The sequence below is a fragment of the Mustela putorius genome, unplaced genomic scaffold (assembly GCF_011764305.1).
Source record: "Mustela putorius furo isolate JIRA1106 unplaced genomic scaffold, ASM1176430v1.1 tig00000127_pilon_pilon_pilon, whole genome shotgun sequence".
NCBI classification, from domain to species: domain Eukaryota; kingdom Metazoa; phylum Chordata; class Mammalia; order Carnivora; family Mustelidae; genus Mustela; species Mustela putorius.
The window spans coordinates 16,082,264-16,097,689 of NW_025421288.1; the positions used below are offsets into that span (position 1 = coordinate 16,082,264).

Sequence of the window (15,426 nt, forward strand, 5' to 3'; positions counted from 1 at the left end):
TGAGCGGAGGCCGACCGCTCCCTGGCCGGAGGTGCTCCCTCCCTCGCGTGACTTCGCCCCAGCTGCTTTCTCCTCCGTGTCACTGCCCTGACTGCCCTGACGCTCTCAGGCCACCGGCCCTCCCCTCTGCTCCCTGCTCCCCTCCAGCCTTGATGAATCGCACCGGAAGAAGTTTGGGCTGGTGGTGGGGAGTGGGCCGGACGCCGGAGGGGAGGAGAAGCCAGGGGACGGGGGGCACTGGACTTGGTGATTCCACCCCTGGTGACCTGGGGTGAGGGCAGAGGGGACTGGGCCCTGAGCCACAGGGAGAGGGGGAGGGCAGGATGGGGAGGCGGAACCACCACCCAGCGAGGGCCAGGCCGCTTCCGGAGCTGAGCTCCCTGGCACGGGACATGCGTGAGCGACAGGGGCTGCCGCAGCCCTGCCCCAAGCCGGCCTTGTGACACCGGCAGTCGCTCCTCAGCTCAGAGCCGGCGGGGCCCTCAGCCTCCACTGCCGGCTGAGAACGTGGGCACGCGCCCCTCGTGTGTGTCTCCACCCTGCCTCTGCCGCCTGTGGCCCTCGCCCCCCAGGGTGGGCACGCGTGCCATCACCTGCCTCCACTGCCTTCCGCCGTGACGCTGGTGGACACGCAGCCACTGGTGTGTTCACCAGAGCCCCAGGCCAGCCGTGGCCGTGGCACCTGAAACATGCCAGGCCTGAGAACGAGTCAGTCCCAGAGGCCGTCCCTCACCGGGCGCGAGACCTGCCAGCGTGCCATCTTGGTACTTAAGTGCCCGTTCCCGTTTCTGCCTCACAGAGATACCGTGAGGACCGGCTCAGGGCCAAGTGCTCAGGACAGGGGCTGCTACGGAGTTCCAGGTGGTGGTTTTATACATAACACACGTTAGTGGGTGTTAGGAATACCAGCAGTTTTTGGCTTCACTTGCCTTGGTTTCTGTTTCTTACAACCAAGAGAGAGCTCGGTGTCTGAAGCGGGATGGCGGGCGGGCCCTTCCTGCCCAAGGGGCGTGATGGCGACAGGTAGAGTCTGGCAGGTCGTGGGCTACACCGAGATGCTCTGAGGATCCCTGCCGTGTGGCCCGTTAAGGCTGACACGTTGCCAGTGTTTGCAGAAGGCCGAGCAGCAGAAGGTGAGGTCTGTGTCAGACGCAGATGCACAGCCACTGGTCAGGAAGACCTCCCCCGCGGCCAGCAGCCAGGACCCCAGCAGCTCTGTGACCCCAGCAGCTCTGTGACCAGGCCACCAGACCCCCTCCTCCAGCTCACAGGGCACCGCACGGTTCAGGGACTACAGTGCATGCCCTCCCCTCTGCCCTCTGCAGTACCTTCTGGGCGCCCACCCCCTCAGAAGCAGAGGGCTGCTCTACAGCCGGCCCTGGAAGAGCCCACCCAGTTCCACGTCCCCAGACTCTTCCTCCGGTCCTGGGCCTGGAGAAGAGCTGGAGGCCGCTGCCATCGCCACCGCGCTGCCAAGCTTAGCGTGAGTCCGGGCAGCACTGTCCTCCAGCCAGATGGCACAGGAGGTGAGAGTGTGGACTCTAGGGAGGGTTCTGTCCACCAGGGGACGCATGGCAACATGGGGAATAGTTGTCATGTAGGGCTGGGGGCGCTATGGGCGTCTAGTTGGGCGGCGCGCAGAGATGCTGCTGATGCCCTTCAGGGCGCAGGTCGGCCCCTGCCCCAGAGCCATTCAGCCGCACTGATCAGCGCTGTGGTGGCGGGACCCTGCTCGAGACAGACAGCCGGGTGCAGTCAGGCCCTACTACCAAGCCGTGGCCACGCTGGGCCTGGTCGCCTTCACACACGGGGAGACAGGGCCTGTGAGGGAGGTGGGTGGCGTGGTTCGCTGCTGCTTGCCCGTCCTCAACGGCTGGGTGGGAGGCGGACTCCCAGTGCTGCTGTGTGACCTGGGGCTGGGTGGCCCTGGGGCTCCTGGGGGTCTGGACTTGCCCTTCGCGCTGCAGCAGCAGAGGAGTGGCTGGTCAGTGCGCGGTCATGCTGCCTACAAGGCTGGCAGGCACGGTGGGCACCGGCTGGGACCTTTTCCCTCTGTGGAAGAGGCCGGCCCAAATTCTCTGGCCCATCACCTCCAGGGCTGCGTCCCAGCGCCCCATCCGCCTCTTGCCAAGCAAGGGCAGGAGGAAGGCTCATTCTCTAGATGCCAGCTGACCCCACAAGGTCTTTGGGGGACAACAGCAGACCTGCAGGAGCAGGCGGGGCAGTGCCTCCCCGTGCCCCCTCCCCAGGGGCCTTCCCCGCCTCCAGTCCAGCCCACGATGCCTACTCAGTGTGGAGGCAGACCCCTGACCCTGCACGGGGGTGGGTCTGTCCTCTTCACCCGGGGCAGAAGGTGGCATCGAGCATCATCCACAGCGGCAGAGCCCAGAGGAGTGTGTTGGGGACAGGAGCTGCTCCCGCTCGCCCCACATCCCCCCCCCGGACGGAGACTGGCGTCGGGTGTTTTTACTGAAGGAATTTATTGTTCTTGAACTAAGGGTGCTCACAGTTATTCGACAGGGATACACTGGGTGGGGCTTGTTTCCGTGACGTCTGCGTGTGTCCCGAGTACAAAAGAGGAAGGCTGACAAGAGGTATTGCTTTCGGTGTCTTCTGTCTCTGGAGAAGCCCCTCCCGCTCGTGCCGCCAGGCGTAGCTGCTGTGGGTGTGTGACTGTCTGTGTGCGGAGATCCCAGCGGTGGTGGGGGGCGGCGTAACCGAAGCGTTAAGAGCGATCCACAAGGGGGGAGGGGGGGGAGGCGGAGGAGACACCAGAAGCAAAGTGGACTCCTTACCGCAAAGGCATGCAATCGGAACCCGCCGGCCGGCCCCTGTCCCCCGGCGCCTCCCGAGGGCAGCCGGGCACCTGGGCGCTCGCCACACGCGGGCTCGGCGCCGGCCTGGAGGGACCGGGCCCACCAACACAAAGCAGCAGAAGCTGGGGACAGGACGAAGCGAGGCGGCCGCATCCCACCACCTCGCTGTGTACAGAGAACACACACTGCGGAGAGTGCCGCTAACTTTCTTTTACTTTTTCCTTTTTTTTTAAAAACTTTTTGTCATTTTAGTAAAAAAAACCCTGCGGTGCCTCTGCTGTCCTGTGTGTGGGAGGCCAGCTCAGGGCCTTTCTGCTACCCGCACTCTCAGCGGCAAAACCCAGATGGTCCCCAGCCTGCGCCGGGCCGCGCCCCTGGGCGGTGCCATCCCGCTCCCCCGACGGCGCCCCGGGCCCCCGTGGGGCTGGAGTTGTTTCTGCGCAGGGACGGGCCAGAACATGGGACAGAGCGGACCGCGCCGTTCCTTAAATATATATATATATGTGCATGTATATAGAAAGACCCGAACACAAAACCTGGCCCTACCCCAGCGGCTCCCCCCACCCCCACACCCTTTTCCAAAAACAACCAAGAAAAAAAGTTTATAAAAATATCTTGCAGGAATTCTTTAAAGTTTACAGTAGCTCGCGGGCGCTGCCCCCGCCGGCCTGCCCCGCCGCCGCCCCCTTGGGCGCTCTGCCGGCTCCAGCCTCCGGGCGCCGCGGCCCCCACCCCGCCCCAGACACGCAGACAGACCGACGGCCGCTGCCCCTTCCCTGAAGGAGGAGTAAGGGACTCGATAAGTGAGCGCAGCAAATAAATAACACTGGTCTCGGCCGGCCCTGGCGCGGGCAGGCGGCTCCGGGGCCTCCAGGCTCCGTGTCCACCGGGCCGGGAAGGGTCGCCAAGCGCGAGCGCACGCGGCAGCCCCGGGCGAGCGGGGGGCGGGGGCGGCGGACGCGAGCGAGCGGCGGGAGGGGCGGCGGGGCGGGGCGGGGCGGACGCGGGCGGGCTGACCGGCCGACTCGGCCAGCCGCGGCCCTGCCCCGGACGCCGGCCTGGGCCTGCCGCGCGGCGGAGGGGCGGGCGGGGGGGGGGGTCCCCGCGGGTCCGGAGCCGAGCCCGGGCGGAGCCGCCACGCCGGCCGGCGCGCGGAGGGGGCGGGGCCGGCGCGGGGGGGCGGGGCCTCGGCGCGGGGGGCGGGGCGGCGGCGGCAGCAGGAGACGAGGGAGGGCGGGTCCGCGGCAGCTGCCTTCGGTCAGCCGGTGTCCGGCGCGGAGCCCCGAGGACGGCCTCGTGGAGGTGACATGTTAAGTTTTCGGGACAGTTCCTGGTATCAGAGCGGAAACAGTGGCCGCGTCAGAGACAGGCAGAGACAGAGACAGCGGGAGAGAGAAAGCGCGGGCGCGGCGGCGCGGGCGGTGGCCCCCGTGCCCCCTTTCCTCTCCTCCCCGGGCGGCCGGCGGGGGCAGCGGCTACGGGGCTAAGGCTGCTCGCGGCGGGCGGCGGGCGGCGCCGTCCGGGCCGGGTCCGGGGCCGGCGGGCACGCGGCGTCCCCTCCAGGGCCCGGGCCGGCGGCCGCGGCGTCACCGAGGGGGCCGTGGGCACTCCGCTTGGCGGCCGTGCTGGGGGCCGGGGCCGCCTGCCCGTTCTTCTCGTCTGAAAAAAGTTGTTTAATTACGTCAAAGAAGCTACTCAATGGGCTGCCTGGGTGCACAGAACAGAAGGAGAGAAACAGAAGAGGGGGGAGGGGAGAGAGAACACACGCGTGAACCCGCGGTCGCCGCCGGGGCCGGGCCCACCAGCGAGGCGCGGCCGGCCGGGCGGGCGGGCGGCGGGCGGCGGGCGGGGCGGGCGCGCGGAGGGACCCCCTCCTCCTCCCTCCCCGGGCCGGGCCCCTCCCCTCCCCCACCCCGGGCAGGCCGGGCCGGCCCGTCCCTCGGCGGACCCCGCGGCGGAGGAGGAACCACCGCGCCCGCACGCCGCAGGGCTGAGCAGGAGCCGGGGCCCCGCAGGCCGGCTCCGTGCGTGCGGCCGGGGGGAGCCGTCCCTGGGCCCGGGGAGGCTGCAGCCAGCGCGCCCGCCACGCTCCTCCCCGGAGCCTTGGAGCCCCGCCCCTGGCCAGCCCGGGCAGCACCGCATGGACACAGAGGTCAGCAGCAGACAGACAGATGGACGGATGGGTGGACAGGCGTGGAGGGCTTGGGTGTGGGAGGGCCGGGGGCAGGCAGCCAGAGTGGAGCCCTGATCCCAGAGGGCCTGTCCTGAGCGCAAGAGGAAGAGGGCAGACATGGTCTGACCACCCCCACCTGGGTGGGCCTGTTCTCGCTGTCCTGCGGCCTCTGCTCTGCTCTGATCGTCAGACCTGACTCCCGCGGCCCCAGCGGCGGTGCGCTCGCACCGCACGCCGTCACCCCCCTCCAGGGCAGGGAGAGCGTTACACCAGCCTCCTGCTCAAGAGCTGCAGTCCACCCAGACCCCAGGCCAGAGCCCACACGCAGGACCCTTGCCAGCTCTGGGGCATGAGGACCCTTTACTGCTCTGAGCCTTGGGGTCCCTTCCTGGCCTGCTTGGATCCTAGGGCAGGGCCTGTGGCTGCCCTAGGGCGGTGGGTGACCGAGGCTGCTCCTCGCAGAGGTGGGGGACTGGGTGGGCACGAGTGTGCACGTCTGGACCCCGCGTATACACAGGAACCCCAGGATGGCCCTAAGGGTGGTGGGGGCAGCACCCTGCCAGGAGCAGGCTGCAGGTGGGGGTATAGGCTGGGGGGTCCCAGGTGAGCGTGGGGGGTTCTTACCACATTTGGAAAGCCTCCCCGTCATCATTTCCATACAGTTAGTGGTGTCTGGAGCACAGAATGGAGAAAGGAGGGAGGGAGACGTGTGAAAAAGTCTTCCCGCTTGGACTCCTGGCCAGGCGCTGCCCTCAGCCTCTGGCCAGGCCCCCAGGGAGGGGCGGGGCCCGGCGTGGGGCGGGGCCCGGCGTGGGGCGGGGCCATAGCCGAGTAGGGGGTTTGCTGGGGCCGGCCCACCAGAGGGAGGGGCAACGCCGGGAGAGGTGGAGCCCAGAGGGGGCGGGGGCTGGGGGGTGGAGCCTGGGGTGCGGCCTGCCCAGAAGGTGGGCGCTGAGTGGGGGCCTTCTCAGGGCAGAGGAAAAGTCCTGCCACCAGAGCCAGAACACAGGCCTTGCCCTGCCCTCGGGTGTCCTGGGCCTGGTCTCCATTCCCTCTGTCCTCCCCTGGGCCCCAGACATAGGTTCTGGTGCCGAGAATGCCAGGCTCTGGCCACCTGTGTGTCCTCCCTCTGCCGCTGTGCGGCTCCGGCAGCTGCACAGCTCCCACCTGCCCTCAGCTCCAGTCGACTCGCCCTTCTCTGACCGTCTCCCGTCTCTGACCCTAGCCCTCAGCAGGGACTGGGCTGGGGGCTTCTCCCTCAAGGCCCTCACAGGGGCCCCCGCTGAGAGGGAGGTGACCTCTCGGCCTCCTGTCCCTGTTGGAGCAGCCACCAGATGTCTTGCCCTGGTAGCTGAGCGGCCCCCACTTCTGCCCCCTGCTCCCAGCGGCTCTAGAACTGAGCTCGCCAGAGGAGGGCACCCAGAGCAGGGGCGGGGAGGGAGGAGCGTGCTGGGAAAGGCCAGAGGCCAAGGAGACCCTCAGAAGGCCTGGGGAGGGGGCCAGGGCATGGGCTGGCGTCCCGGATTAGGCTTCCCAGGTCTCAGGCCCCTGAAGGAGGGCAGGGGAGATGGGCTTGAGGCCCAGATGGGGCACCCAGGAGCTTGCAGGGACAGGGCTAACAGAGGCCCCTGCTCTGGCACGGGGTTAGGACCGGGGCACAGCCCAGGGGAAGGGTGGTGTCCAGCTCATTCACTGCTGCGCCTGGGACTTGGCACGAGGGACGCCGGCTAAGGGGCAGGATGACCCCTCTTAGGTTACTGTCCATGGCCCAGCCAGGCGCAGAGAGACTGTGACCCCCAGACAGTGGCTGCAGGCCCAGGCATCCGCTGGACAGCGCAACAGGCACTGGCCTTTGCGCACCTCACTGGACAAGCTCTGTCCTTCCCTGGCCTCAGTTTCCCTCTGTCACCCCTACTCTGCTCTGAGATGGGCGCCTTCAAAGCTCAGGGAGCCACCCCTGCCCCACGGCCTGCCTCCTATGCCAACCCGGCTCCCGGGGCCAGGCTGCTGGGCCAGCCCTGCCCTGCCCTCCCCATGGGGCGACGAGGCACATGTCGGGAGACAACAGGGTAAACACACACAATGAAATGAGGATGGCGGGGGGAGGGACGGGCCGGCCAGGCTGGACGAGGGGCCCACGGAGGCGCCAGCCAGCTGCCGGGGATGCTCGAGAAACGGGGCTCGGGCTGGATGGGGTGCTGCGGGCCCCAGACCCTGACCCTGACACGGGCCTCCCGGCAAGCCGTGCCTTCCAACATTCCGACAGCCGCCACGGCCTCGCTAATGGACAGTGACGCATGCACGTGCCCGCCCGGCCCAGGCACAGGCTCACCCCCCCCCCACAGGGGGCACGTAGCCCACTCCCCGCCAGATGCTGAGCGGTGTGGGCCCTCTCGGGCCCTCGGAGCCCCAGCACGTCCAGGCCTGGGCCGACCCTTTCCGTGTGACCCCCATAGGCCCGGCTGGGGAGCTCCTCCTTTGGGAACTCATGGCCAGATGATCACAGGCCTGTCGCCGGGAAGGCGGGCAGCAGGCAGCCCCACCGTGGGTCAGCCAGCGTGGGCGCTGGGCCCATAGCCTCGCAGGGTACCACTGGAGGAGCCCCGAGGGCGGCCGGCTCCCACGCAGGACCTTGGCCACTGCTCTCCTGCCCTCACTGACCCGGGGCCAGGCTGCCCGTGACTGGCTGCTCAGCCTAGGTGCTGGGCCCTATGCGGCCTCTCCAGGCCCAGGAGTGGCCGCTGGATGTGTGAGCGGGCACGGGGTGCCCTTCTGGGGGCCAGTCTGGCTCTCGCCAGAGGACCTGCCCGCAGCCCCCTCCCTGCCCCTGTGGCGGGGCCAGACACCTTACCTGCCAGCGTCAGAGGCTACTCTCGTAGCTGGTGGCCACCTTCTGGCCCTTAAGCCCAGCACCCCAGCTTAGTCCTGGCGCTGGCGGGGGGGGTTCTACAGTGGACAAGAGGCGCCTTTCAGTGTGGTGTGCTGGGCCCTACCTCCCTGGGTGTGCAGAGATGGGCCGGCCCACTGCGCCGGGGAGGGCCCTGCCCCCTGGGGGGGGCCACGTCAGAGGGGCCACACCCCTGCTCACCAGCCCGCAGGGCGGCCCGAGCTGAGCCCCCGCTCACCTGACAAGTGCTGGGCGGAGGGCTGGTCATGTGTGCTCAGTAACTGGGTCTGAATGGTCTCCACGACCCTCTTGAAGCGGCGGCTGGGGCCTGGGGGAAACAGGGCGTCACGGCCGGGACGGGGCTGGTGCCCGGAGCCCGCGCCCGGCCCACGGCTCACCTGACAGGAGCGTGAATGTGACGGAGTAGATGCCGTTCTCCTTGTGCGCCGCCCCGCCCTCGGTGTAGGTGATGTCCACTTGGAATTTGACCGGCTTCTGGAACACGGCCGGGCCCCCCGTCGCCTTATACTCCGCCCGGAAGCTCGTCTGGGAGATGACGCTGTGGCTGAGGCTGGGGATCTGCGGGCGGGAGGGCGGCGTGGGTGGGCGGGGCCCCCGCCCGCACCACCGCAGCCCCCGCAGGCCGGGCCCGGACCTCTGCCTCTCGGCTTGGGTGCGGGTTGGGGACGTGGGAGCAGAGTGGAAGAGGAGCGGGCTGGGGGACACAGGGTCCAGGAGACCCCACGGCGCGGTGGCCAGGACCAGGGTGAGGGTCTCCGAGGCAGGGGCCCCACGGCCATTGCCGAGGTGGGCACCCACTGCTCTGTGGGCTCGGGAAAGGGCCGCTCCCAGGATGGGCAGAGAGGCCTCTGAGCACTTGGCATAGGAGCAGCCAGGGGAAATGCCCTTGAAACCAAGTCAGGAGGCCGTCTGGCCCTGGAGGGGTCACCCCAGGCCAGGGCTCTGCAGCCCAGGAGTGCTGTGCTGGCCTTGCAGTTGGAAGGCCCGGTGCATGCCGGGGGCCGAACCAGGCCGCCATGGCAGGTGGGCCCCCAGCCCTTGGGGAACCTGAGCTGAGGCCACACCAGGCTGAAGAAACCCATGACAGGTCCCAGCCCTGAACGGGGTGGGGGGATCCCCAGGGGACCCCACGCCGGGCCAGGCCCCCTGCAGGACGCTGGAAGCAGACATTCAGGGCTTTCTGTTCCTCGTGCTCAGGGTCTCACAGACACGAATGGAGCACCCCCAGGGCCCGAGCACAGCCTGGCCTCTGTGGAGCCAGAGGGGCTCCAGGAGGCGGCAGCCAGTGGGGGGTGGGGAGCGCGCATGGGAGCCAGAGACAGGCCCTGGGACAGACTCGGCAGAGGTCCCTCTGTGTCCAGGCCCCGGTCCCCGCCCCCGTGAGCAGCCTGGGCTTCACTCCCTGTGTCAGTGAGCTGTCCCCACCCAACCTGCTGCTCCCGCAGCCGGGGCTGCTCACGATGACAGCCAGGCTGGTGTGCAGCGACCGTCTGGCTCCAGCCAGTGTCCATGTGGGACGCACGCCCCCAGCCAGGGGAGGCTCACCGACAGGAAGGCGTGAACTATGTCCGCTTTGATGGAGCTCAGGGCTTTGTCCTTGATGACCACGAAGATCTGCTCCTCCTTCTCCAGGTTGATAAAGTTCCCGAACCAGGACTTCTTGGCGAGCCTGCGGGAGGGGGAGGGGGCAGAGGGCAGCTCGCGTCAGGGTGTGCTGTCAGCCAAGCCTCCTGGGCAGGGCCAGCTTACTGCCCCGACTCCTGCCGCCCTGACCCTACAGTGCTAATGCTACTCCCACGGTCTCGGCCTGGCCCCGTACCCCCAGGCCTGCCTGGGCCTGGGCAGTGCCCACCAGAAAGGACAGCGGAGCACACCCTGACACCCAGGCCTGCTCCTCTCTGTTTCAGCCACCAAGTTTTCGGGCAATTTGCAGCAGTCCTGCAGCCACCTGGAAGAAGGTGTCCCCTGGCCCTGGGACTGTATGGGGGGGGGGCGGGGGCAATGCGAAAGGCCAGGGTACGGGGTCAGGGCTGGTGGGGGAGCTCTGCACCCATAAGGACAAGTGAACTGGAGAGACCCTGCATGGACAGTGGGGCCTGAGGGCTCAGGATGCTACGTGCCCCTCCCATCTGGTGGGACAGCCTCGGCTCCCCCCAGCCACCCTGTCCTCGAGGACCAGGGGCTACTCAGCTGCCTGCTGCCCAGCCCAGGTCAGTCTGGGACACAAAGGCTGTTCCAAAGCCCAGTGCTGTGCTGGGCAGGTCAGCGGTATACCCTCCTGCACACAGCCCCTCCCTCACTGGTGCCCAGGGCTCCCCTTCCTGCCCTGTCTTCCGTCCGGCCTTGTTACCCTGTCCAGCATCTGCATCTGACCTGCGCTGTCTGCAACCCCCCCGCTGCTGTGCACACTAGCATGGGTACCCTCAGATGGCCCCGTGATCCTGCACACCCCTCCCTGAGGCGGGGACAGGCCAGTACTTTCTTCTAAGCAGAATGAGTGACAGATGTCACCTCCAAGAACATGGCACTCAAGGCCATGTCTCCTGCTTGCTAGCAGGTCTCCACTGCATGGTGATGGAGCGGCCCTTGGTCCAGAAGCCAACAGGCCCTGAATCCCACCGACGACTACAGGAGCTTGGCCACAGGTCCTGACCCAGCTGAGCCTGGAGGTAACCACAGCCCACAGACTGTAAGGTGAAGGGACCTCCTGAGCCGGCCTGGGGCCTGACCCACAGAACCCGAGACGTGGAGTGGGTGGTGTCAGAGCTGCTGAGCCCGGAGCCATCTGCCAGGTGGCAGGGCCAACCTGTCCTGACTGCCGTCCCGCAGCTCCGCCGATGGAACACACCCATTCGGCCCACGAGGCACAAGCAGGGCCGCGGCCCATCATTTTGCCCCGGCATGGGCATCAGCGCTGGCAGGGGGAACTGTAAGGGCAGATTCTCCGGCACCTCTCGGTGGCTTTCCCAAGCACGTGATTTCCCTTTCCGTGCCCAATTCCACCGCTGGCCCCTTCTCTGCCCAGGGATCCCGGGCCAACCACAGCGCGGAGGGGATGACGGGCAGGCATGTCCTGCCAGACCTCCTGTCTTCTCCCCCACATCCTGCCTTCTGCCCACTGTGCGCTCTAGGTCCAGCTGCTCCCCGCCGTGCCCTAGCACCTGCAGCCCAGCAAGTACGCAGAGGGGCAGTTCTGGGACCCGCATACAGGGCTCCTGCTTCCTCCCTTGACAAAGAACAGCACCAAAAACACGACTTGTTTGCAGTGTGGGAGCTGGCAGTTTGGCACCGGGTGGAATAGGCAGTCCCGTGCCCGGAAGAAGCCTGAAGGAGCCAGAGAGGCAGTGCCAACCAACTTCAGTGCGGGCTGGGCCATCCAGGCAGCTGCTGGGCATCTCGGAGTAAAGCAGACCACTCTCCTGGCGTGGTGGGCCTCGTCCAAGCAGGTGAAGGCCTCCGGAGCAAAGGCTGCAGCTTCCCCAAGTGCTACTCAACGCCACAGCGTGAATTCCCCACCTGCACATGTCACACTCAGGGCCGTGACGTCACCCAAACCGGAACCTGCACCTGCTGAGTCTGCGGTCTCAGGCCCGCCAGCCCCGACCCGCACACTCATGCTGAGTCTGCGGTCTCAGACCCGCCAGCCCCGACCCGCACACTCATGCACACGCCGTCCCGGGAGCTTCCCTGCGGGCCCCACACGCCGCAGGCGAGCGCGTCCTCCATGGGAGGCGGTGCCGAGGCACTAGCTGCACAGGCCTGTGGGGCCACGGCGCGCCTGCTCCGTCCCATCGCCACACCCGCCAGGCGGTGGGCGCTGGCCAGGACCCCTGGGGGTGGGGGCGGCGAGGCCTCCGGAGGGACTGGAGGGGAAGAAGGGGAGGCTGTGGGCCACCGACTCGGCGTCAGGTGCCGTGGGGTCTAACCAGCCTGAACGCCCAACAATCCCGTTACAGGGGTGTCTGCGAGCGCCGTGACAACAGCAGGACGTTTCGGCTGAGGGGCACTAACGGTGGGATGGGTTCCCTAACCCCGACACGCTGCGGCCAGAGTCAGCCCGCATCCCCAGGCCTCACGCAGAGCAAGCCACGTGGTGGCACTTCTGCTTGGCGACGAGACTGTGGCCTCTGCGGAGGCTGCCTGTGCCCTCGCCAGCCCTGCCCAGCGTCCACAGCAGGTTCCTGTGTGCGTCGTCTTCCCGGGGCTGCAGGACCAAGGCCGCTGCCGGGGTGAGGAGAGCAGGCAGGGCTGCTCCAGCGAGTCCTCGGTCCAGACTGGCTGTGGGCTGAGCTGTGGCTCTGCTCGCCCACCGCCTCCCACGGCAGCTCCCTCCTCTTGGCGAAGGTCCGCAGAGGGCCTGGCCGCTCCTGGCCTTGAACAACGCCACCATCCCCTGGACACGAGCTCCCGCCACGCCGCCCATGGCTCTTCCTCATCCTCTTCGGCTGGCGCCAAGGTTTCACCTTGAGACGCTCCGTCCCCGCGAGCCCCCAAGTTTCTGGCCACATTCCGCCTCCGTTGTGTCCAGCACAGGCCTCCTTGGAGGCTGCTCGGCTGCAAACCCCACAGGCCGGTCCTCCTCGGGCTCCCCGTACTGGGGCTGAGCCCGTGTCCAGAGCAGGGTGAGCACCCGTGCCATGAGGCTGGGGTTCTGGTCCCCACGGCTCCCCTAGCTTGCAGGCCAGAGCCTTCAGCGGGCAAGCCCCAGCCCCGCCGAGGCATGGCTGTGCCGTCCGTTGCCTCCTGCCAGCCCCAGGCTGTGGCTTCTGAGCCCAGCCAGGAGGAGCCAGCCAGCTCCCTCTGCACTGAGAGTCCTGCTCCCTAACCTGGCATTCCGGGTGTCCGAGACAGAGCTGTGGGTGCTGGAGAGGAGGTGTCCCAGGCGGGAGGTAGAGGGGGGACCTGGGCAAGCCCAGGGGCACAGGGAGAGAGGAGGGAAGACCTGGAGAGGCTGGGGTGCTTCGTCCTGCAGCCCTTGAGGGCCCCCTGGCCTGCCGTGTGGGAGGCTCCAGCGCAGACCCCCGGCCACCTCGGTGTCTGGGCACCGGGATGGCGGCCAGGGGCTCCCCCTCAACCTTGGGCAGCCGCCACTTACTCTGGAGACGACTCCGGGGTCAGGTTGGACATCTCCTCGGGTGTTGGAACTGTGCACGTGGAAAGGACAAAAGACATGACCGCCGTGCTCTTGTCGCCCCCGCCCCAACGCTGTGCCCGCAGTCCCACGCGCCCACGGGCTCCTGCCCCTGCCAGAGCCCAGGGCCAGGGGGCTGCCCCAGCCTCTGGTGCTATAATCAGGCCAGGCCTACTCTGGCCTCCAGCTGTCCCTGCTGTCCCCCGACAGATGGCACTGGTCCCCCGCGCCCACCCATTGGCTGTGCCGCAGGTCCGGATGGCCTGGCAGTGCCCATGGAGCTTTGGCAGCTGGCACTCTGCAACGGGCTCCCCCCGCAACCCCGTCCCACAGGCCTGCGGACGGCCCTCAGCCCACCCGCCTGGACTCTGGCCTCTGGCTGTCCTCCCAGGGCTCCAGGAGCCTGGCCTCAAGTGACCACTGGGCTGAAGAGAAGCCCCGGAGCTGGGAGGGGCCCCGAGGCCACGGCCACCAGGCCCCAATGCGCAGCGGGCAAGCCTGGGAGCGAGCCGCCATCTGGAGGCCCCGCCTGGGCCTGTGCTGGCCTAGAGAACACAGACTACTGCCCGGGGCCCAGCGCAGAGTGGCAACCCTCGTCCCTCCACTGACCCTGCAGTTTCCGGCGGTGGAAGCGGGGCGACCCCAGGAAGCTGTTCTTGATGGAGTTGAGCCGCGTCCTCCAGGGCACCCCTCCGACGCTGGGGCTGGACGGGGGCGTGGGGTTCGGCGTGCCGGCCGGGCTCTCCTTGGGCGTATGCACGGGCGTCCCCTTAGGGGTGGGGAGGGGACTACCCCTTGGAGAGGGGTGAGGGGTCACCTGTATGGTGGGGACAGATTTGGTGTTTGGTTCAGTCCCGGCGGCCAGGAGCCGGGTCGAGGCCGGCAGGGTCGGCGGGCCCGGGGGCAGGGCAAGCTGGGGGCCTGGGCCCCCTGGGACAGGGGGTCGGGCCTGGGTGCCGGCTGGGAGTGGGTTGGACTTGGTGCCCTGCAGCGGCTTGTCGGTCAGCTTGGCCTTGCTCGGCAAGGTCTGGGTCTTGGGGTTGGACCGTGAGGCGGCCTGTGGAGGGAAGACGTGTCCGGGCCGAGAGGCGCTCCGGCAAGCTTCCGGCTCCGCGGAGGTGGCCAGGGGGCAGGCCACGAAGGGGCTCTCGGGGGGTGGGGGGGGCAGGGCAAACTTTCTAACAGGCTACAGGGTGGTGCGGAGGGCGGGGGCAGAGCGCGAGGGTCCCCGAGGGTCCGCCATGCGAGCGCCCCCCGCCCCCCCCCCACCGCATGCACACACACAGCACCAGGAGGACCCGAAAGAAATGTTCAAGCAGGACCCCAAGGCAGGACCGGCGGGGACAGGCGGGCATGGGGGGTGGGAGCATTTGCCGTAAAAGAAAACAAATAACAGACGAGAAAACAAACAAACAAAACAAAAGAACGTGCAGTTAGCCACAGCAGAAGCAACCACGGGGGCCCGGCAGCAGGTGGGGGGGCACGGGCCCAGCCAGGGCTCTGGGAGCCTCCCTGCCCCCCCCGCCGGTGCACGCTGGGCTTCTGGGAGCTGGGGGTCGGGGCGGGGGCTCACCCGGGGGCTGCTCAGCGGGCTGGTGGACAGGCCCGAGGAAGCGCCACTGATGGACCTGGACCTGTGGACACCGGTGCGGGCAGGTCAGCCAGGGGGGCCGCAGCTCCTGGCTTCTCTCCCCCGGGCCGACCCTCCGAGAGGCCGGGAGCCCCGGCCGAGAGCCTTGAGGCCGCCCTGGCCTGCGCACACCTGGCCACACGCAGGGCTGTCCTGCTGTCCCCGCCCCGCCTCTCCCAGGACCGGGGAGGGCCCTGTCAGAGCCCAGTGGGGTGGCTCGATGCCCGTCTCGGGCTCGTATCCTCCAGGCGGGAGGCCCAGGCCGGGATGGCACCAGGGAGCCCTCAGCACGGGTGTTGTCTGGGGCTTGGGTGGACGGAGGGACGAGGGAGACAGGTGCTTCCTGGGAGCTGCGTCCAGCCCCTGTGTCAGGTCCACTCTCCAGCTCCTGGTGCTCTGAGCCCGGCCAGAACCCCCAAAGCTGAATTGTCACAGGCCCTGAGTCCTGTGCTCGACGGAGTCTCCCGCCCTAGCGTGTGGGCCACCAAGTGGGCACCGGCTCAGTCCTCCATGCCCACAGCCTGCCTGCCTGGCCCAGAGCTGCCCACAGCATGCCAGCCCATAGCCCTCTCCTCACTGGCACCCCGAGGGCTGGGGCCAGGCCAGGCTGGGGTGAGCACTGGCGGGGACCACGAGCCTGGTCCACCACTGGCCCCACTGGGCCCGCAGACCTGGCGGGGCAGGAACCAGGCCGCCTGCGAGGCAGGAGCCTCCCTCTACCGCACCACACGGCCTCAGGAAAGGCCCACCATGCTCGCTCAGCCCTGG

At 68.3% G+C, this 15,426-nt stretch overlaps 1 protein-coding gene across 13 annotated transcripts in view; it reads right to left on the reverse strand.

Annotated features, from left to right (window-relative positions):
* Positions 1-3,952: 3,952 nt before the first annotated feature.
* Positions 3,953-15,426, reverse strand: part of BRSK2 (BR serine/threonine kinase 2) — a 58,018-nt gene continuing 46,544 nt past the window's right edge. For 3 of the 13 annotated variants that reach the window (XM_045066719.1, XM_045066716.1, XM_045066736.1), the window contains 8 exons: positions 14,602-14,662; positions 13,638-13,845; positions 12,993-13,041; positions 9,443-9,566; positions 8,275-8,455; positions 8,115-8,204; positions 5,614-5,661; positions 3,953-4,523 (listed from right to left, as the gene is read on the reverse strand). In XM_045066719.1, coding sequence (XP_044922654.1) covers positions 4,300-4,523; positions 5,614-5,661; positions 8,115-8,204; positions 8,275-8,455; positions 9,443-9,566; positions 12,993-13,041; positions 13,638-13,845; positions 14,602-14,662 — 985 coding nt within the window. In that variant the 3' untranslated portion in view covers positions 3,953-4,299. Of the gene's footprint in view, positions 4,524-5,613; positions 5,662-7,840; positions 7,936-8,114; positions 8,205-8,274; positions 8,456-9,442; positions 9,567-12,992; positions 13,042-13,637; positions 13,846-14,601; positions 14,663-15,426 lie in introns of all 13 variants that reach the window. The other 10 variants (XR_006602503.1, XR_006602499.1, XR_006602500.1 and 7 more) reach the window with 10 other exon arrangements.